General features: G+C 43.1%; 2 protein-coding genes and 1 long non-coding RNA gene across 4 annotated transcripts; 1 reads left to right on the top strand and 2 right to left on the bottom strand.

Moving 5' to 3' along the window:
• Nucleotides 1–2,040: 2,040 nt before the first annotated feature.
• LOC110498500 (uncharacterized) lies at nucleotides 2,041–8,238 on the bottom strand. 2 transcript variants are annotated; one of them, XM_021575153.3, is made up of 4 exons: nucleotides 7,732–8,238; nucleotides 7,209–7,339; nucleotides 6,832–7,002; nucleotides 2,041–2,645 (listed from the first exon to the last, which is right to left on the bottom strand). In XM_021575153.3, exons 1-4 carry the CDS (start codon nucleotides 8,006–8,008, stop codon nucleotides 2,547–2,549), a joined length of 678 nt encoding a protein of 225 aa, XP_021430828.3. In that variant the 5' UTR covers nucleotides 8,009–8,238; the 3' UTR covers nucleotides 2,041–2,546. The 2 variants fall into 2 exon arrangements, with proteins under 2 accessions (XP_021430828.3, XP_021430827.3); XM_021575152.3 differs by lacking the exon at nucleotides 2,041–2,645 and having other exon boundaries at nucleotides 4,651–7,002; nucleotides 7,732–8,230.
• A 1,273-nt stretch (nucleotides 8,239–9,511) lies between these two features.
• On the bottom strand, nucleotides 9,512–13,688 carry LOC118941341 (uncharacterized). Its single transcript, XM_036953791.2, has 3 exons — nucleotides 13,186–13,688; nucleotides 12,032–12,162; nucleotides 9,512–11,858 (listed from the first exon to the last, which is right to left on the bottom strand). Exons 1-3 carry the CDS (start codon nucleotides 13,460–13,462, stop codon nucleotides 10,734–10,736), a joined length of 1,533 nt encoding a protein of 510 aa, XP_036809686.2. The 5' UTR covers nucleotides 13,463–13,688; the 3' UTR covers nucleotides 9,512–10,733.
• Nucleotides 13,257–20,258, top strand: LOC149975137 (uncharacterized). The gene is made up of 2 exons (XR_016488848.1): nucleotides 13,257–13,538; nucleotides 17,015–20,258. It is a non-coding gene; the product is annotated as an uncharacterized LOC149975137 (long non-coding RNA).
• The last annotated feature ends 552 nt before the right edge of the window (nucleotides 20,259–20,810 follow it).

Genomic DNA, 20,810 nt, shown 5'->3' with positions numbered 1-20,810 from the left:
ACTACTCTGTCCGGATTCATATTGAGTCCTTGTGCCTGTATGATATCTAAACTTTCCAGTGATATCCTGGCTGCCGAACCATACGCTATACTGCCAAGGTCTATCGCAGATTGAATCAGTGGTACATACATTGTCCTCAGTGAGGAACGCCCAGCCCCCCACTCCAACCCTGTCAGACAGTGCATCACATTCAGAACCTTCAGAAATTTCTCACCACTCTCTCAATGTGTTCTGCCCAGGTCAGCCTAGTGTCAAAGTACACCCCTAGGAACCTGAAGGCTCCCAGCCTCTCCAAGTTTCTCCCATACAACCTCAGGCATACCTCATCTCCAACCTTCCTCATGGTAAAGAACACCGTCTGACTTCTCTACAGATAATCTGAATCCCTACTTTAATGACCACCTCTCCACCTCATCTATATCTTAACTGTGTATGATACATTTCTTCCACTAAGCCCCATCTGCAAATAAAGACCTTCCAATAATCTGGCCTACCTGAGAGTAAATATCATTGATATTGATTTGAGAACAAAAGAGGACTAAATCACGCTCCCCTGCGGTGTACCGTTATCCACCAAGTAGCTGCCTGATAGAGATTTCCCCACCCTCACCTGGAGAGACCTTCCAAACAGTTGACCGTTCTACACCCATAAGGTCAAGCTTGATTAGCAACCCCTCCTTCAACATCATATCATACGCCTTCCACATCAAAAAAACACCGCCACAACCACCTCTTGTTGACCTGGGCCTTCCTGACCTCTGCTTCTAAGCAGAGCACTGGGTCCATAGTTCCCCTTCCTGAACCCACTCTGATGTGGCGATATTAACTCCCTGTTCTCCAGGAAGTAAGTTAGTCTCTCCGTAATCATACGTTCCATAATCTTACATACATGAGATGTTAGGGCTATTGGCCGATAGCTTGTTGGGTTTCTGGATTGCTACCACTACTGCCTCCTTCCAGCTGGCCGGTAATTTCCCTTCCTCCCATACTCAGCTGGCCGGTAGTTTCCCTTCCTCCCACACTCAGCTAGCCAGTAGTTTCCCTTCCTCCCACACTCAGCTGGCCAGTAGTTTCCCTTCCTCCCACACTCAGCTGGCTGGTAGTTTCCCTTCCTCCCACACTCTGTTGTACAGGCCCAATACATTATCCAGCGCCTCATCGCTGAGATGGGCCAATATGACATAGCAAACCTCATCTTTCCCAGGTGAAGTTAACCCAGCCTTGCCTATTGCTGTCTTCATATCTGCCATGGTAAATGGTGCATCCAATGCATCATTTACATCCTCCCTCCTGTCCATCACTCCAGGTTGCTCCTCTCCCGTTTTCTCTCCCCCTTCTTTGATAAATTAGCTGAGCTCACTTCCTTAAAATACAGTATTCACACCCCTGGACTTTTTCCACATTTTGTTGTGTTACAGCTTGAATTTAAAATGGACTACATTTAGATGTTTTGTCACTGGCCTACACACAAAACCCCATAATGTCAAAGTGGAATTATGTTTTCCGAAATGTTTACAAATTCATGAAAAGCTGAAATGTCGAGTCAACCCTTTATGACAAGCCTAAATTTCAGCCTAAAAGTTCAGGAGTAAAACTGTGCATAGCAAGTCACATAAGTTGCATGGAGTCACTTTGTGTGCAATAATAGGGTTTAACATGATGTGTGAAGTTATTAATTACACTTTAGGTGGTGTATCAATACACCCAGTTACTACGAAGATACAGGCGTCCTTTATAACTCAGTTGCCGGAGAGGGGAAAAAACGCTCAGGGATTTCACCATGGTGAGTTTAAAACAGTTACATAGTTTTCTCTTATCACAGCCATTAAACTGAGGATGGATCAACAACATTGTAGTTAGTCCACAATACTAACCTAATTGCAGAGTGAAAAGAAGGAAGCCTGTACAGGTTAAAATATTCCAAAACATGCATCCTGTTTGCAACAAGGCACTGAAGTAATACTGCAAAAAGTATGGCAAAGCAATTCACACACTGTTTTTGTCACATCCGTCGTAAGGAGACCAAGGTGCAGCGTGGTATACGTACATTCCTCTTTATTTTAGAATGAACACTGAACAAACTAACAAAATGACCGAACGAAACGTGAAGCTATACAACTAGTGCAGACAGGCAACTATACATAGACAGAACCCACAAAATACCCAAGGGAATATGGCTACCTAAATATGGTCCCCAATCAGAGACAACGATAAACAGCTGCCTCTGATTGGGAACCAATTCAGGCCACCATAGACATACAAATACCTAGACTTACAAAAAAAACTAGATATACAAAAAACCCTAGACAATACAAAAACTAACATACCCACCCTAGTCACACCCTGACCTAACCAAAATAATAAAGAAAACAAAGATAACTAAGGTCAGGGCGTGAAAGTTTTTTAAATTCAAAAGGTATGTTCCTACACTTAAGACAAAATGTATCAAGACCTGACCTAATACCATTCAGACAATAGTTCACAGTTGGCTCACCTCAGTGAGATTGTGTGTGGTCCTGTGCTGCTCAGCCAGTTCCTCTGTGGGTTCAGGAGGAGGTGTAGTCTGGTTGTCCTCCATGACCATTGTTCCCCTGACCCTCCTCACACACCACCTCCTTCACCCGCATCACCTCTGGACCCCCCTCCTTGAATAGAGAGGTGATACAGATTACGGACACACTCCCTCAGGTATGTACACACAGATAAACACACCTTCAACATGGAGTGTTTACCCATCCCAACTACGTTTGAGTCCTACAGTGCCTTGCGAAAGTATTCGGCCCCCTTGAACTTTGCGACCTTTTGCCACATTTCAGGCTTCAAACATAAAGATATAAAACTGTATTTTTTTGTGAAGAATCAACAACAAGTGGGACACAATCATGAAGTGGAACAACATTTATTGGATATTTCAAACTTTTTGTAACAAATCAAAAACTGAAAAATTGGGCGTGCAAAATTATTCAGCCCCCTTAAGTTAATACTTTGTAGCGCCACCTTTTGCTGCGATTACAGCTGTAAGTCGCTTGGGGTATGTCTCTATCAGTTTTGCACATCGAGAGATTTAATTTTTTTCCCATTCCTCCTTGCAAAACAGCTCGAGCTCAGTGAGGTTGGATGGAGAGCATTTGTGAACAGCAGTTTTCAGTTCTTTCCACAGATTCTCGATTGGATTCAGGTCTGGACTTTGACTTGGCCATTCTAACACCTGGATATGTTTATTTTTGAACCATTCCATTGTAGATTTTGCTTTATGTTTTGGATCATTGTCTTGTTGGAAGACAAATCTCCGTCCCAGTCTCAGGTCTTTTGCAGACTCCATCAGGTTTTCTTCCAGAATGGTCCTGTATTTGGCTCCATCCATCTTCCCATCAATTTTAACCATCTTCCCTGTCCCTGCTGAAGAAAAGCAGGCCCAAACCATGATGCTGCCACCACCATGTTTGACAGTGGGGATGGTGTGTTCAGGGTGATGAGCTGTGTTGCTTTTACGCCAAACATAACGTTTTGCATTGTTGCCAAAAAGTTCAATTTTGGTTTCATCTGACCAGAGCACCTTCTTCCACATGTTTGGTGTGTCTCCCAGGTGGCTTGTGGCAAACTTTAAACGACACTTTTTATGGATATCTTTAAGAAATGGCTTTCTTCTTGCCACTCTTCCATAAAGGCCAGATTTGTGCAATATACGACTGATTGTTGTCCTATGGACAGAGTCTCCCACCTCAGCTGTAGATCTCTGCAGTTCATCCAGAGTGATCATGGGCCTCTTGGCTGCATCTCTGATCAGTCTTCTCCTTGTATGAGCTGAAAGTTTAGAGGGACGGCCAGGTCTTGGTAGATTTGCAGTGGTCTGATACTCCTTCCATTTCAATATTATCGCTTGCACAGTGCTCCTTGGGATGTTTAAAGCTTGGGAAATCTTTTTGTATCCAAATCCGGCTTTAAACTTCTTCACAACAGTATCTCGGACCTGCCTGGTGTGTTCCTTGTTCTTCATGATGCTCTCTGCGCTTTTAACGGACCTCTGAGACTATCACAGTGCAGGTGCATTTATACGGAGACTTGATTACACACAGGTGGATTGTATTTATCATCATTAGTCATTTAGGTCAACATTGGATCATTCAGAGATCCTCACTGAACTTCTGGAGAGAGTTTGCTGCACTGAAAGTAAAGGGGCTGAATAATTTTGCACACCCAATTTTTCAGTTTTTGATTTGTTAAAAAAGTTTGAAATATCCAATAAATGTCGTTCCACTTCACAATTGTGTCCCACTTGTTGTTGATTCTTCACAAAAAAATGCAGTTTTATATCTTTATGTTTGAAGCCTGAAATGTGGCAAAAGGTCGCAAAGTTCAAGGGGGCCGAATACTTTCGCAAGGCACTGTATACTGTAGTCACAGAATGACTTAATTGTTGTTAAACCCATCATGGTGGACATAAATAGGTTGTTGTGGGTAAATAAGTCAGCTATGATAAGTCAAAAGTCATCATCAGACAAACCTGACTAAACTATTTTGACGTGTACAGTAGGTGTTTGCTAGTGTGCCGGTATGCATATAACGTGCAGTCGTGCTTATGCAGAATAGGGTGAGATCAGATGCGATGTATATTAAAGATCATCTCAATGATAATAAAAAAAAGTATTAGAATATTTTTTGGGTTTTTATTAAACAAACTCATTTGAAATACAACATATGAAAACCACCACATGCACATGTCTCCACTACAAATCTGCTTGATCAATTGCATTCATTTTATCAATACAAGTGTCTTGGGGGAAAAATTAAATAGTTGTATGGAAGTAATGAAATAGGCATTTAGCCTACAACGTTCAAGCACAATATAGCACCTTATAGAAATTAAGTAGTGCCTTCAGAAAGTATTCACACCACTTGACTTTTTCCACATTTTGCTGTGTTACAAAGAGGGATTAAAATTGATTTAATTGTGTTTTTCTGTGTCAATGATCAACACAAAATACTCTGTCAAAGTGGAAGAAAAATTCTAACACTTGACTTTTAAGATTGAAAAAAATAACATAATATATCTTGATTAGATAAGTATTCAAACCCTGAGTCAATACATGTTAAAATCAAACACACTATGTAAGACTTTTTACAAAACAGACACCTTCCTAATATTGAGTTGCGTGCCCACCCCCCCCTTTTGTCTCAGAAACAGCCTCAATTTGGGTATAGACTCTACAAGGTGTCGAAAGCATTCCACAGGGATGCTGGCCCATGTTGACTCCAATGCTTCTTATAGTTCTGTCAAGTTGGCTGGATGTCCTTTGGGTTGTGGACCAGTCTTCATACACATCGAAAACTGCAGTGTTGCAGTTCTTGACACAAGCCAGTGTGCCTGGCACCTACTTCCATACCCCTTTCAAAAGCACTTAAATCTTTTGTCTTTCCCATTCACCCTCTGAATGGCACACATACACAATCCATTTCTCAATTGTCTTTAACGCTTAAAAATCCTTCTACCGGTCTCCCCCCTTCATCTCCACTGATTGAAGTGGATTTAAGTGATATCAATAAGGGATCATAGCTTTCATCTGATCAGTCTATGCCATGGAAAGAGCAGGTGTTAATGTTTTGTGCACTCAGTGTATATCACACAATGTCTGGATGCAATATTCTACCCAGAAATATTCAACACTGAAATCTGTTACTCTCGTTGTGTCAAATGATATTTTCTGATGACAATAATGAAAATTAATTGTTGTCTTTAATGCAGTGTTTGAACTTAACATCAGAAGCTACTGAGACGAATAGTTGCTTTCTATGTTATAGAGTGGAATGTTTTTTCTGCTGGTGGTAGCTCCCGTCTGAGAAGCTCTTCCAGGAGAATCTCTTCTCACAATGGAGTCAGCTGTAAGATTTCTCCCCTGTGTGGACCCTCTGGTGTCTCTTCAGGTGACCAGCCTGGGCGAAGCGCATGTGACACTGGGTACAGCCAAAGGGTTTCTCCCCTGTGTGGACCCTCTGGTGCCTCTTCAGGTTGCCAGCCTCAGCGAAGCGCATATGACACTGCGTACAGCTGTAGGGTTTCTCCCCTGTGTGGACCCTCTGGTGGATCTCCACCTTCTGGAGGCAGCTGAAGCCTTTGTTACAGAACATGCAGAGGAACCGTTTCTCTTTACTATTGCCTGATGTTGCTCCCCCTCCCCTCCCCTTGGCCTTTTGGCCCTTTGAGTTCAATACCTGATCGAAAAGGACGTGATCGTGTGAATCGGAAGGTCCCATCGACGTGGACACTGACTCGCGATCCCTGACCGTGTGTAAAGGAGAGTGGGTTGTGACATTTGGATTTGTCTCCAAACTTTCCCTGTAATCTAAGAAATCTCTTCCTTGTGAGTATCCTTCTCCTAAGTGAGTCTTGTCTACATTCCATGTCATAGGAGCGTCGCCCTCCACTTTCACAGTCACCTCATCTACAACCAGACCCTCCCCTTTCTTATCTAGGCACCCTTCAGAGTATACACTACTACTGTACCGGTTCCAGTCCCCTCTAGACAGATCAGTATGTGTCTCTAAACCCAAGGATATGTTGCCAGGGTCCATCTCTGTAGTGTAAGAACAAGACGGATCATCACCAGCAGTGTCTAACATTTCACCATCTCCACGGGAATGAACCATCCTCTGGCTCTGGTGAAATACCGGTAAGTAATCTGTGCCGGGAGCAGGAGGATAGCGCAGTGGCCCCCTCCCCAGTCTCTCTGGGTCTGATCTGTGGTCAGATCCTGTGCGTAAGAGCCTGTGTGTTACAGTTAAAGTATCCGTGTCTGTCTCTGACTTGAGGACGGCGTTCTGCGTTCCACTGACCTCCGTGATTCTGTGTCGGGTCCTGGGCTGCGCTGGGGTGATGGTGGGGGGGTCCTTTGTGGCTACATGGGGCTCTACCACCGCTCGAGTCTGGGTGTCTCTGCTGTGCAATGGGTCCTCCTCTCTTTCAGACCTCTCCAGCTTGACCCCAGGACCTGCAGCCTCTGCAGACTGGCACAAGAAGAGGGGAGGTTATTACTGGTACATGAGTTGAATTGGATAACAATGTTGTAGGGAAGTCTGACAATCTCCCCTATGGCAGATACATGAGGATGTACATGTAAGACAGTGAATACCTGAGGGGAGCCTTTCTGAAGTAAACGGCCACATTTGATTTACAAAGTAACTAATATTTCATGCAACACTATTCCACTGACCTCTATCATGATAACGTGCTGGGTTGAGGTTCCAATCCCCTCATCAACAGTGATTGGTTGGTCATCTTTCCATGTTTTGTGTGCTGCTGGCTTCACAAAGCTCCTGTGGCCTCCAGTGAGATTTCCTTCCCCTGAGAGATTGATGGGGTGGAAAGAGGTGCTTAGGTTAGCTACTGTCAGTGCTCAACAGTGTAGCTTAATATACACTATTGACACAGATGTAGGTAAAACATTTCATAACTTCTTGACATACAATTGATTGATTATGTTCCATGCATCACTTTGTTTTCATTGAGTAAATAATGGGAAGTGCAGTAAATCAATAATTTAGTTAGAATAAAATATTAGGTCGTTCCATTTAATTTCAATCAGATTTTGACTGCACACCTTTTAATTTGGATCAGGTGTGAAATATTGCATAGTATCCAAAAACGGACCAAGCTCCAATTTTGGTTAACCACATCGAAAGACACAGAGGGCACCGGGGCGACAGTCCCCGTACCCTCTGCCTTGCAAAATGTACCTCTTGCGGTTCCTCTGTATCGGTCGGAGATCTTGACACTACTGGGACGAATGGCGAGGACGCGCTCTCGCATTGTCCTCTCAGCGCGCTCCCGTGCCACCTTCAGTTCTAGTAGTTTCCTCCGCAATGACCTGTTTTCTTTCTGGCTTTGATTTATTTCCATACGAAACACTGCATAGTCGTCATCTACGAGTTTACAGATATTTGCCACGGCTGCATTCGCTAACACCTCCATGATGGAGGCTATTTGAGTGTGAAAAACCACACAGTCAGCCATTGTTAGCTAACGTTAACGTTTGCAGCTAGTTTACCTAGACAATATCAACCAAGTCCTGTCTCCAACGCAAATTTAAGACTACCTGGTGCAAGTATGTGATGATATGCAGTTAAATTAGTAATATTTTGAGTTCCATGGCGTTAATAAATGTATAAATAACAACAACAAACCGCTAACGTGAAAATTGTAAATGGTCAATGCTTACTTCCGTTTACTACTACTTCGGTGAGGTTTTGTGGCGAATATTAAGCAAAATATGCATTGCCGCCACCCACTGGACGGGGTGAAAAAATGCACAAGGTAACATTTTATTCCGTTATGGGGAAGGGAAAATAACATTATTCAATCTACAAAAATGGTACTTTTGTATAATTTTTTTGCTAGTAGTTCTGAAACTAGCATGCACAGGCCAAAAGTGTTCCCCGAAAATTGCGTACTGCTTCGCATGTCCAGATATGTGCACCACGTCATTTCTCTCTCTCGCTATCTCTCTCGTGTCCACTGAGCCATTGGGCCAACCCTGCAACCTAATTGGAAAATGGTGCGAGTGGCTGAAGTACATTTGCTAGAATTTGGATTGCCAGGGGGGGGAATGGAACAACTTCAAGAAAACAGTCACTTCCGTGGCAAATTGAAGGAAGGCAGTAATTCTGCACATAAATTATGCATGTATGAACTACTCATTGACACATCCAGCCCAAAGCGGGAGGTTTAAACAATACACTACATGGCCAAAAGTATGGCCCTTCAAATTAGTGGATTCAGCTATTTCAGCCACAACTGTTGCTAACAGGTGTATAAAATCGAGCACACACCCATGCAATCTCCACAGACAAACATTGGCAGTAGAAGGGCCCGTACTGAAGAGCTCAGTGACTTTCAACGTGGCAGCATCATGGGGTGCCACCTCTCTAACAAGTCAGTTTGTCAAATTGCTGTGGAACATCATCTGATTAGGCAATGAGGGATTGCTATGTGCTGCTCAGCTGGTTCCTCTGTGGGTTCAGGAGGAGGTGTAGTCTGGTTGTCCTCTATGACCATGGTCCCCTCAGGGTTCCCCAGACCCTCCTCACACCCCTCCTCCTTCACCAGCAGCACCTATGGACCCTCCTCCCCCTGGAAGAGAGGTGATACAGATCACACAGACATACACTCCATCAGGTATGTACACACAGATAATAAACACACTTTCAACGTGGAGTGTTTACCCATCCCCACTACTTTTGAGTCCTATACTGTAGTTACAAAATGACCTCATTGTTGTTAAACCCATCATGGTGGACATAAATATGATGTTGTGGGTAAATATGAGTCAGCTATGATAGGTCAAAAGTCATCAGACAAACCTGACTAAACTATTTTGACATGTACAGTAGGTTAGTGTCTGGGTTTGTGTTGGTATATTTAGTAAGTGTATATTAGTTATAAAGTGTTCTTCGGTGTATGCAGAATAGGGTGAGATCAGATGTGATGTATATTAAAGAGTCTCAATGCAAGTCTTAGAAGTCCCATTGTTTTTATTATGTTTATTAATAATTTTAAACACACCATATTAAAACCACACATGCCCATGTCTCCGCTACAAATCTGCTTGACACACTGCATTCATTTTTTCATTAAAAGGTTATTCGGGGGGAAAAAATGCAGTTGTTGAATGGAAGTAATGAAATAGGCATTTGTGAACATCATTTAGCCTATACAGTACTAACAATATATCACCTTTACTTATTCCACATTTTGTTGTTACAAAGTGGGATTAAAATGGATTTGTCTTTTGTTTTAACGAAACAAAATACTCTAAATGTCAAAGTGGAAGAAAAATGTAACATTTGTAAAAGAAAGTGAAAAATAAAACTAATCTTCATCAGATTCAACCCCTGAGTCAATACATGTTAGAATCAAACACATTACGTAACACTTTTTAGGCTGTACAAAGTGTGTACAAAACATTGACACCTTCCTAATATTGACTTGCCCTCAGAACAGCCTCAATTTGTTGGGGTATGGACTCTATAAGGTATCGAAAGCATTCCACAGGGATTCTGGCCTATGTTGACTCCAACTCTTCCTACAAGTTGGCTGAATGTCCTTTGGGTAGTGGACCATTCTCGATAGACACAGAAAACTTTTGAGCGTGAAACATCCAGCAGCGTTGCAGTTCTTGACACAAACCGGTGCGCCTGTCATCTACTACCATACCCCTTTCAAAGGCACTTAAATATTTTGTCTTGCCCATTCACCCTCTGAATGGCAGACATACACAATCCTTATTTAACCTGTCTGCTCCCCTTCCTCTACACTGATTGAAGTGGATTTAAAAAGTGACATCAATAAGGGATCAAAGCTTTCACCTGGTCAGTCTATGTCATGGAAAGTGCAGGTGTCCTTAATGTTTTGTACACTCAGTGTATATCACACATGTCTGGATGCAATATTCTACCCAAAAATATTCAACACTGAAATCTGTTACTATGGTTATTCCAAATGATATTTTCTGCTGAAAACAATGAAAATGAATCGTTGTCTTTAATGCAGTGTTTGATCCAAACATCAGAAGCTATGAAGTGGAATGGTTTTTCTGCTGGTGTATTCTGAGGTAGCTCCTCTCTGACAACCTCTTCCCACAGTGCGTACAGGCGAACCGCATTTCGCCCGTTTGGCCCTTCAGGTGCATCTTCAGATGGTGCTGGCTGGAGAATCTGTTCTCACACTGGGGTCAGCTGTATTATTTATCCCCTTTGTGGACCCTCTGGTGTCTCTTCAGGTGACCAGCCTGGGCAAAGCGCATGTGACACTGGGTACAGCTGAAGGGTTTCTCCCCTGTGTGGACCCTCTGGTGCTTCTTCAGGTTGCCAGCCTCAGAGAAGCGCATATGACACTGGGTACAGCCGAAGGGTTTCTCCCCTGTGTGGACCCTCTGGTGGATCTCCACCTTCTGGGGGCAGCTGAAGCCTTTGTTACAGAATATGCATAGGAACCGTTTCTCTTTACTTTTGCCTGATGTTGCTCCTCTACCCTGTGCCTTGGCCTTTTGGCCCTTTGAGTTCAATACCTGATCAAAAAGGATGTGGTCCTGTGAATTGGAAGGTCCCATCGACGTGGACACTGACTCGCGATCCCTGACGGTGTGTAAAGGAGATTGGGTCGTGACATTTGGATTTGTCTCTAAGCTTTCCCTGTAATTTAAGAAATCTCTGCCTTGTGAGTGTCCTTCTCCTAAGTCAGTCTTGTCTACATTCCATGTCAGAGGAGCGTCGCCCTCCACTTTCACAGTGACTTCATCTACGACTACAACCTCCCCTTTCTTATCTAGGCACCCTTCAGAGTATACACTACTACTGTACCGGTTCCAGTCCCCTCTGGACAGATCAGTGAGTGTCTCTAAGCCCAAGGGCATGATGCCAGGGTCCATCTCTGTAGTGTAAGAACAAGACAGATCATTGCCAGTCTCTAATGCGTCACCTGAGTCCCGAAGGGAATGAACAATCCTTGGGCTTGGGTTACTGTGAAGTAAATACTCTGAGCCGGAAGCAGGAGGACAGCCCAGTCTCCCCAGCCCCAGTCTTTCTGGGTCTGATCTGTGGTCAGATCCTGTGCGTAACAGCCTGTGTGTTACAGTTAAAGTATCCGTGTCTGTCTCTGACTTGAGGACGGCGTTCTGCGTTCCACTGACCTCCGTGAGTCTGTGTCGGGTCCTGGGCGGCGCTGGGGCGATGGTGGGGGGGTCCTTTGTGGCTACATGGGGCTCTATAGCTGCCCGAGTCTGGGTGTCAATGCTGTGCCATGGGTCCTCCTCTCTTTCAGACCTCTCCAGCTTGACCCCAGAACCTGCAGCCTCTGTTTCTGCAGACTGACACAAGAAGAGAGGAGGTTATTACCGGTACATGAGTTGAATTGGATTACAATGTTGTTGAGGATGTACATGTAAGACAGTGAATACCTGAGGGGAGCCTTACTGAAATAAACGGCCACATTTGATTTACAAAGTAACTGTAATATTTCATGCCACATAATTACACTAACCTCTATTATGATAACTTGCTGGGTTGAGGTTCCACTCCCCTCATCAACAGTGATTGGTTGGTCATCTCTCCATGTATTGTGTCCTGCTGGCTTCACAAAGCTCCCGTGGCCTTCAGTGAGATGTCCTTCACCTGAGAGAGTGATTTCGGGAAAAGAGGTTAGGTTAGCTACTGTCAATGCTTAGTGGTATGTTTTACACTATTGACATGTTCTAGAATTGGCAAGGATATAACTTCTTGATATACTATTGATTGATTATGTTCTATGCATCCCAGTTTTCAATGAGTAAATAATAGAAAATGCAGTAAATCAAATTAGAATATGATATTGTGTCATCCCATTTAATTTCAATCATATTTTGACCGCAGAACTTTTCATTTGGACTAAACTTGTATACATATTTGCCCATGATAGAAGTAGTCAGATATGAACTGTTCTGAGAAAGTAGCTGATTTTACCAAATTTTAGACAATTGACGTTAAATGGTAAAAAAAATAAAAATAATAATAATTGTTATTTAAAAATAAAAATGTAATAAACAAATTATAAAATAGTTTAACAACCCTGTTTGTAAGCTTTTAAATTATATAAAACTCAACGATTTATATTTTCCAGTGATGAAGACATAGATGTCTCATGGTAAGGTGGGGTATGCAAAACGGGACGGGTCGACTTTGAGCACATCGATCTCCTAAATGTTTTGGTATTCAGGTCCAAAAAGTTACTTTCTGACCACTTCTACCATGAGCAAACATGTAGAGAAAGTTTTGTTCAACTCAAATGGGGTGTGGTTAAAAAAGTGATTGAAATCAAATGGAAAGACCCAATATCATATTCTAAACAGATTCTTGATGCACGACATTATCTATTATTAACTCACTTAAAACAATGTGATGTATGGAACAAAATCAATCGAGCTATAAACAGAATGGTTTTGGTTAAGCTCATTTGTGGGGGGAGATGTGGAACGACCCTATTGTGTCTTTGGGCAAAATAACTAAGTAATCAGGTGAATTATTGCATTCTAACTATCCAAAAACTGACCAATATCCAATTCTGATTAACACATCTAAAGACACACATGCACAAAGGGGAACGGGGCGACAGGCACTGAGCTATATGAACCGAGACAGCCTGGGCCTTGCAAAATGTACCTCTTGCCATTCCTCTGTATCGGTCGAGGATCTTGACACTACTGGGACGACTGGCGAGGACGCGCTCTTGCGTTGTCCTCTCTGCGCGCTCACGTGCCACCTTCAGTTCTAGTAGTTTCCTCCGCAATGTCCTGTTTTCTTTCCGGCTTTGAGTTATTTCCAAACGAAACACTGCATAGTCGTCATCTACGAGTTTACAGATCTCTGCTACGGCTGCATTCGCTAGCACCTCCATGATGGAGGCTATTTGAGTGTGAAAAACCAAACAGTCAGCCATTGTTAGCAGCTAACTTTACCAGGACAACATCAGCCAAGTCCTGTCTCCAACGCGAATCAAATACTACCTGGGGCAAGTATGTAATGCCGTGTAGTTAAATTAGTAATATTTTGAGTTCTATTGATTTAATAAATGTCTAAATAACAACAATATAACCGCTAACGTGAAAATTGTAACTGGTCTATGCTTACTTCCGTTTACTACTTCTTAGATGAGGTTTTGTTGCGATTTTCAAGCAAAATGTGTTTTGCCGCCACCAACTGGATAGGGGTGAAAAAATGCACTAAATTATATTATGGGGAACGGAAAATAACATTATTCCACACAAACTACCAACATTTTACAAAAACTAAAAAAAATCCCACCAGTCATTCAAAAACTCAAATACCTTGCTAAGGCTCTGGGAACTGAGAGGGTGAGACAGTACTACATTCCAACTGGCACATTATGTCATTATGATGATATATAATTGTCAGTTTAAGATGTCTTTTTTTTAGAGAAAATGTGTACTACATCACATATGTCCAGATATGTGCACCACGTCATTTCTTTCTCTCTGCTGTGTCCACTGAGCCGTTAGGCCGCACTGCAACCTCATTGGATAATGCTGTGGGGGGCTGAAGTACATTGGTTAGAACTTGAATTGCCTAGGGGCTGGCCCAGATGGGGAAGGGAAATGTAGAGAAAATGGCTTAGCACAACTTCAAGAATACAAATCAAATGTTATTTGTCACATGCGTTGAATACAGTGAAATGCTTACTTACAAGCCCTTAAACAACAATGCAGTTTTAAGAAAATACTACCCAAAAAGTAAGAGATTAGAATAACAAATAATTAAAGAGCAGCAGTAAATAACAATAGCAGGACTATATACAGGGGTTACCAGTTCAGAGTCAATGTGCGAGGGCACTGGTGTCGAGGTAATTATGTACATGTAGGTAGAGTGGCTATGCATAGATAATAACAGATAGTAGCAGTAGTGTGTGTGGGGGGTGGCAATGCAATAGTCTGGGTAGCCATTTGATTAGCTGTTCAGGAGTCTTATGGCTTTGGGTTAGAAGCTGTTTAGAAGCCTCTTTGACCTAGACTTGGCACTCCGGTACCGCTTGCCATTCGGTAGCAGAGAAAACAGTCTATGACTAGGTTGGCTGGATTCTTTGACAATTTTTAGGGCCTTCCTCTGACACCGCCTGGTATAGAGGTCCTGGATGGCAGGAAGCTTGGCCCCTGTGATGTACCGGGCTGTACGGACTACCCTCTGTTGCCTTGCGGTCAGAGGCCGAGCAGTTGTCATACCAGGCAGTGATACAACCCGTCAGGATGCTCTCGATGGTGCAGCTTGAGGATCTGAGGACCCATGCCAAATCTTTTCAGTCTCCTGCGGTGGAAAAGGTTTTGTCGTGCCCTCTTCACAACTGTCTTGGTGTGCTTGGACCATGTTAGTTTGTTGGCGATGTGGACGCTAAGGAACTTGAAACTCTCAACCTGCTCCACTACAGCCCCGTCGATGAGAATAGGGGATGTGCTCTGTCCTCCTCTTCCTGTAGTCCACAATCATATCCTTTTGTCTTGATCACGTTGAGGAAGAGGTTGTTGCCCTGCACCACCCTGTCAGGTCCCTCACCTCCCTGTAGGCTGTCTCATAGTTGTCGGTGATCAGGCTGTTGTGTCATCAGTAAACTTAATGATGGTGTTGGTGTGAACAGGGAGTACAGGAAGGGAGGGACTGAGCACGCACGCCTGAGGGGCCCCCGTGTTGAGGATCAGCGTGGCGGATGTGTTGTTACCTACCCTTACCACTTGGGGTAGCACGTCAGGAAGTCCAGGATCCAGTTGCAGAGGGAGGTGTTTAGTCTCAGGGTCCTTAGCTTAGTGATGAGCTTTGAGGGCACTATGGCGTTGAACGCTGAACTGTAGTCAATGAATAGCATTCTCACTTAGGTGTTCCTTTTGTCCAGGTGGGAAATGGCAGTGTGGAGTGCAATAGAGTGTATCATCTGTGTACCTGTTGGTGTCTTATGCAAATTGGAGTAGGTCCGGGGTTTCTGGGATAATAGTGTTGATGTGAGCAATGACAAGCCTTTCAAAGCATTTCATGGCTACAGACATGAGTGCTACGGGTCGGTAGTCATTTAGGCAGGTTACCTTAGTGTTCTTGGGCACAGGGACTATGGTGGTCTGCTTTTAACATATTGGTATTACAGACTCAGACAGGGAGAGGTTGAAAATGTCAGTGAAGACACTTGCCAGTTGGTCAGCGCATGCTCGGAGTGTACGTCCTGGTAATCCGTCTGGCCCAGCGGCCTTGTGAATGTTGACTTGTTTAAAGGTCTTACTCTCATCGGCTGCGGAGAGCGTGATCACAGAGTTGTTCGGAGCAGCTGATGCTCTCATGCATGTTTCAGTGTTACTTGCCTCAAAGCGAGCATAGAAGTTATTTAGCTTGTCTGGTAGGCTTGTGTCAGTGGGCAGCTCTCAGCTGTGCTTCCCTTTGTAGTTTGTAATAGTTTGCAAGCCTTGTCACATCCGACGAGCGTCGGAGCCAGTGTAGTACGATTCGATCTTAGTCCTGTGTTGACGCTTTGCCTGTTTGATGGTTCGTCGGAGGGCATAGCAGGATTTCTTATAAGCTTCCGGGTTAGAATACCGCTCCTTGAAAGCGGCAGCTCTACCCTTTAGCTCAGTGCGAATGTTGCCTGTAATCCATGGCTTCTGGTTGGGGTATGTACGTACAGTCACTGTGGGGACGATGTCCTCGATGCACTTATTGATAAAGCCAGTGACTTATGTGGTGTACTCCTCAATGCCATTGGAAGAATCCCGGAACATATTCCAGTCTGTGCTAGCAAAACAGTCCTGAAGCATCTGCTTCATCTGACCACTTTTTTTATAGACCGAGTCACTGGTGCTTCCTGCTTTAATATTTGCTTGTAAAGAAGGAATCAGGAGGATAAGAGTTATGGTTAGATTTGCAAAATGGAGCAATCAACAGTTGCTTCAAAACTGGGGATTTCGTGGCTAATTGAGGTAAAACAGTAATTCTGCCCATAGATTATGCATGTATGAACTACACATTGACACATGGACAAAAGTAGGTCCCTTCAAATTTGTGGATTCGGCTATTTCAGCCACATCCGTTGCTAACAGGTGTATAAAATCGATAGACAAACATTGACAGTGGAATGGCCTGTACTGAAGATCTCAGTGACTTTCAACGTGGCACTGTCATTGTGGTACCGGAGCGCCAAGTCTAGGTCCAAAAGACTTCTTAACTGCTTCTACCCCCAAGCCATAAGACTCCTGAACAGCTAATCAAATGGCTACCCAGACAATTTGCATTGTCCCCACCTCTTTTACGCTGCTGCTACTCTCTGTTTATTATCTATGCATAGTCACGTTAACTCTACCTACATGTACATATTACCTCAAATACCTCTACTAACTGGTGCCAGCGCACATTTCACTGTAAGGTGAATTCGGCGCATGTGACAGATTTGATTTGACACCACCTTTCTAACAATTCAGTTTGTCAAATTTCTGCCCTGCTACAGGTGCCCTGGTCAACTGTAAGTGCTGTTATTGTGAAATGGAAACATCTAGGAGCAACAATGGCTCAACCACAAAGTGGTAGGTCACACAAGTACACAGAATGGGAACGCTGAGTGCTGTTGCGCGCAGCACTGCCTCTGGAAGCAACGTCAGCACAAGAATCTTGGTCGGAAGCTTCATGAAAATGGTTTCCATGGCCGAGTAGCCACACACAAGTCTAAGATCACCATGCTCAATGCAAAGCGTTGGCTGGAGTGGTGTAATGCTTGCTGCCATTGGACTCTGGAGCAGTGAAAACGCATTCTCGAGTGATGAATCACGCTTCACCATCTGGCAGTTCGACGGACAAATCTGGGTTTGGCGGACGCCAGGAGAACGCTATCTGCCCGACTGCATAGTGCCAACTGTAAAGTTTGGTGGAGGAGGAATAATGGACTGCCACTGCGAGGACAATCAACTGTCCGTCCTGTCTCCCTGTAGCGCTATCTTAGGCGTCCCGTAGTACGGACATTGCAATTTATTGCCCTGAAAAACATCTGCAGTCCTCATGCCTCCTTGCAGCATGCCTAAGGCACTTTCACGCAGATGAGCAGGGACCCTGTGCATCTTTCTTTTGGTGTTTCAGTCAGTAGAAAGGTCTCTTTAGTGTCCTAAGTTTTCACAACTGTGACCTTAATTGCCTACCGTCTGTAAGCTGTTAGTGTCTCAATGACTGTTCCGCAGGTGCATGTTCATTCATTGTTTATGGTTCATTGAACAAGCATGGGAAACAGTGTTTAAACCCTTTACAATGAAGATCTGTGAAGTTATTTTGATTTTTACGAATTATCTTTGAAAAACAGCTAATTTTCTTATTGTGTCATTAATCTACACAAAATACTCCATAATGTCAAAATGAAAATAACATTTTACCAATGCTTACAAATTAATTAGTTAGTTGTTGCATAAGTATTCACCCCTTTTGTTAAGGCAAGTTAGTTAGTTTAGGAGTAAAATTAGGAGTAAAATTAGGAGTAAAATTTGGCTTTACAAATCACATAAGTTACATGGATTTACTGTGTGAAATAGGGGTTGACATGATTTCTGAATGACTACCCCTTCCTCTGCCCATACATCTGTAAGGTCCCTCAGTCAAGTATTGAATTTCAAGTACAGATTCAACTACAAAGACCAGGGAGCTGTTTGAAAGCCTGATACAGAAGGTCAGTGATTGGTAGATGGGTAACAATAACAAATCAGACGTTGAATCTCTTTAAGCATGCTCAAGTTAACAAGTATGCCGTGGATGACGTCTTACACTAAAATCATAGAGGAAAACCTGCTTCAGTCTGCTTTATACCAGACACTGGGAGAGGAATGCACCTTTCAGCAGGACAATGACCTACAACACAAGGCCAAATATACACTGGAGTTGCTTACCAAGAAGACTATGAATGTTCCTGAGTGGGCAAGTTACAATTGGACTTTAATCTGCTTGAAAATCTGATCACCAACACCTTGACAGAGCTTGAATTTTCAAAATAATAATGAGCAACTATTCCACAATCCAGGTGCACAAAGCTCTTACAGACTTAACCAAGAAGACTCAGCTGTAATTGCTGCCAAAGGTGTTCATAAAAGAAATTCCACAAATGAACTTTTAACAAGGTACACCTGTTAATTGAAATTCATTCCAGGTGGCTACATCATGAAGCTTGTTGAGAGGATGCCAAGTGTGCAAAGCTGTCATCAAGGCAAAGGGTGGCTACTTTGAAGAATCTCAAATATAAAATATATTTTGATTTGTTTAATACTTTTTTGGTTACTACACAATTCCATATGTGTTGTTTCATAGTGTTGATGTCTTCACTATTATTCTACAATGTAGAAAAATAGTAAAAATAAAGAAAAACCCTTGAATGAGTTTGTCAGCGTCCGTCCTAACGCTCAGCCTCCTACGTTGTGACAAAATGACACCGGAGGGGATAGAATCAGGAGCCACCACACTCAGGTGGTTAGTCTTTGAGCTCCCTCCTTGACTTCTAGTCAATGTTTGGAAGTTGTTGGGATTCTATACTGTGTTATCGGCTATGTACCTCTTGTGGTGAACACCCATCCTGACCCTGTCTGTATTGGTAACTGAGGAAGGCTAAACCCAGGTCTAGGCCCAGGGTTTCTATGAACCCAGTCACGAGGCATTAAAATATATCCTGAAGGAGAAGACAGACTTGCTGATAGACTACCACCAGGGGGAGGGGGAGGGGGTCTCCCACCACTCTCTGTGAAGGCTGAAGCCCAGGTTGACCTGCTCTGTTAATCATGGTTACTGTGGGTGTTTATCAAAGACCCTCCTGTTCCTATCTCTATCAGCTCCAGGCCCTGCTCCATCCCTGCACTGAGACTGTGAAGAGAAGGGTCTGGACTGCAGACTGGATCCCTGACTGGAGCCTCTGTCTCTCTGATGACCACCAGGACTGAGGTTGTTCAGTCCACCTGTCCACTGGTTGTGTTCTGTGTGGTGGTGGAGTCTCTGTCCCTTGCGGTTGGGTCCTGGTTCTGACTCGGGAAGGAAAAGCAATGGCTCCTGATCCAGCGTCCTGATCTGGGGTCAGGGTTTGTGACCAGACACTTCATAGGTCCAGTCTCTCCCACCAGCAACACCGGACTGCAGACTGCATACACAAATGGGCATTTCAATGTAAAAAGACCCATGAGCACTGATGTGACATTCATAAGAGCATGTCAAATTGAGTGTCAAACGAATGCTGGGAGTATATATTTTTTAAATTAAGGCATATATGCATTTTTCAAACATTTTCCATCATAAAAAATGTCAATGGGCAGAGGCCTTGATTTCTGGTCAAACAGATGGAAAGAGGTTCTTAGACAACAATATCTACCAGAAAAAAGTCTTCAGGTTTTAGAAATGCATCAAACCACAATCATGCTGAAGTAAAGACCCCTGCTAACTAATTTCAACACTTATATTTTGTTTTGGATAACTTTTTCTGTACGTTTAAGAAACATTGTAATTCCATTTGCAAAACCCCACATATCTTTTGGATATTTTCTCATTTCTCTCCCTCATGAGGAAGGATAATGAAAGTTCACAGAAGTTACAAGTAAAAGTAGACCTACCATTAGTTCGTGTTTTTACTGATATCAAGTTTATGAATTACAGGACTTGTAATTGTGTTTCCAAAATGGTGATGGATTAACTGCAATTAAATTGGCTACAATTGGAAATCACAGTAGTCACACACCGCAGTTAGGTCTCTTGCTACTGTTCTTCCATCCACTGGCATACTGTTTATTCTTTCTGTCATCTGGTGGTCAAAGCAAGACTGTGAAAACAGTCTGGACCAACCCACCCTCTCCTCTCCTGTCTCCTACTACATACCCTTTTTCCATTTACTGTTACAAGCATCCTCACCCAGTGAGCACCAAGCGAAACCGGACGTCCGTGGATGTTGAAATTTGGTCAGTCCGCCCTTCTGAAATTGTGTTACCAAACAGTTTTGTTTCTGTAAAATATTCTGTGGAAATTGTTCAAATTAGTCCTTATGCATAGAGTTGTGTGTTTGTTCAACTTTGAAATCAATGTTTTTTGTTTTGTAACATCTTGAAGTGGAATTGCCCAAATTGAACAGAAATACATAAAAGTTTATATAAGAAACATGGCATTATAAAATGTCAAGCCCATCTCTAACCCTGATTCAAGTACCCAACAATATTGGAGTTTATTAAAAAAAATTCCATATGTGTTGATTCAAGAACTAAGTATAATGTTTTGGTTCGACTGAGATAAGGGAAACTCAG

This window comes from Oncorhynchus mykiss, chromosome 19, assembly GCF_057628025.1.
Source record: "Oncorhynchus mykiss isolate SJ-2025 chromosome 19, ASM5762802v1, whole genome shotgun sequence".
Classification (NCBI taxonomy): Eukaryota; Metazoa; Chordata; class Actinopteri; order Salmoniformes; family Salmonidae; genus Oncorhynchus; species Oncorhynchus mykiss.
Note: the sequence above shows the minus strand (reverse complement) of the source record. Positions and strands in the feature narration are given on the sequence as shown.

Excerpts from the sequence above, each read along its gene's own strand:
- LOC110498500 (XM_021575152.3), bottom strand. The coding sequence starts at position 8,008 with ATGGCTGACTGTGTGGTTTTTCACACTCAAATAGCCTCCATCATGGAG. Across the intron at positions 7,340-7,731 it reads ATACAGAGGAACCGCAAGAG|GGGAAGGAAATCTCACTGGA; the intron begins GTACATTTTGCA and ends TCAATCTCTCAG. Across the intron at positions 7,003-7,208 it reads AGCACGTTATCATGATAGAG|TCTGCAGAGGCTGCAGGTCC; the intron begins GTCAGTGGAATA and ends TTCTTGTGCCAG.
- LOC118941341 (XM_036953791.2), bottom strand. The coding sequence starts at position 13,462 with ATGGCTGACTGTTTGGTTTTTCACACTCAAATAGCCTCCATCATGGAG. Across the intron at positions 12,163-13,185 it reads ATACAGAGGAATGGCAAGAG|GTGAAGGACATCTCACTGAA; the intron begins GTACATTTTGCA and ends TCACTCTCTCAG. Across the intron at positions 11,859-12,031 it reads AGCAAGTTATCATAATAGAG|TCTGCAGAAACAGAGGCTGC; the intron begins GTTAGTGTAATT and ends TTCTTGTGTCAG.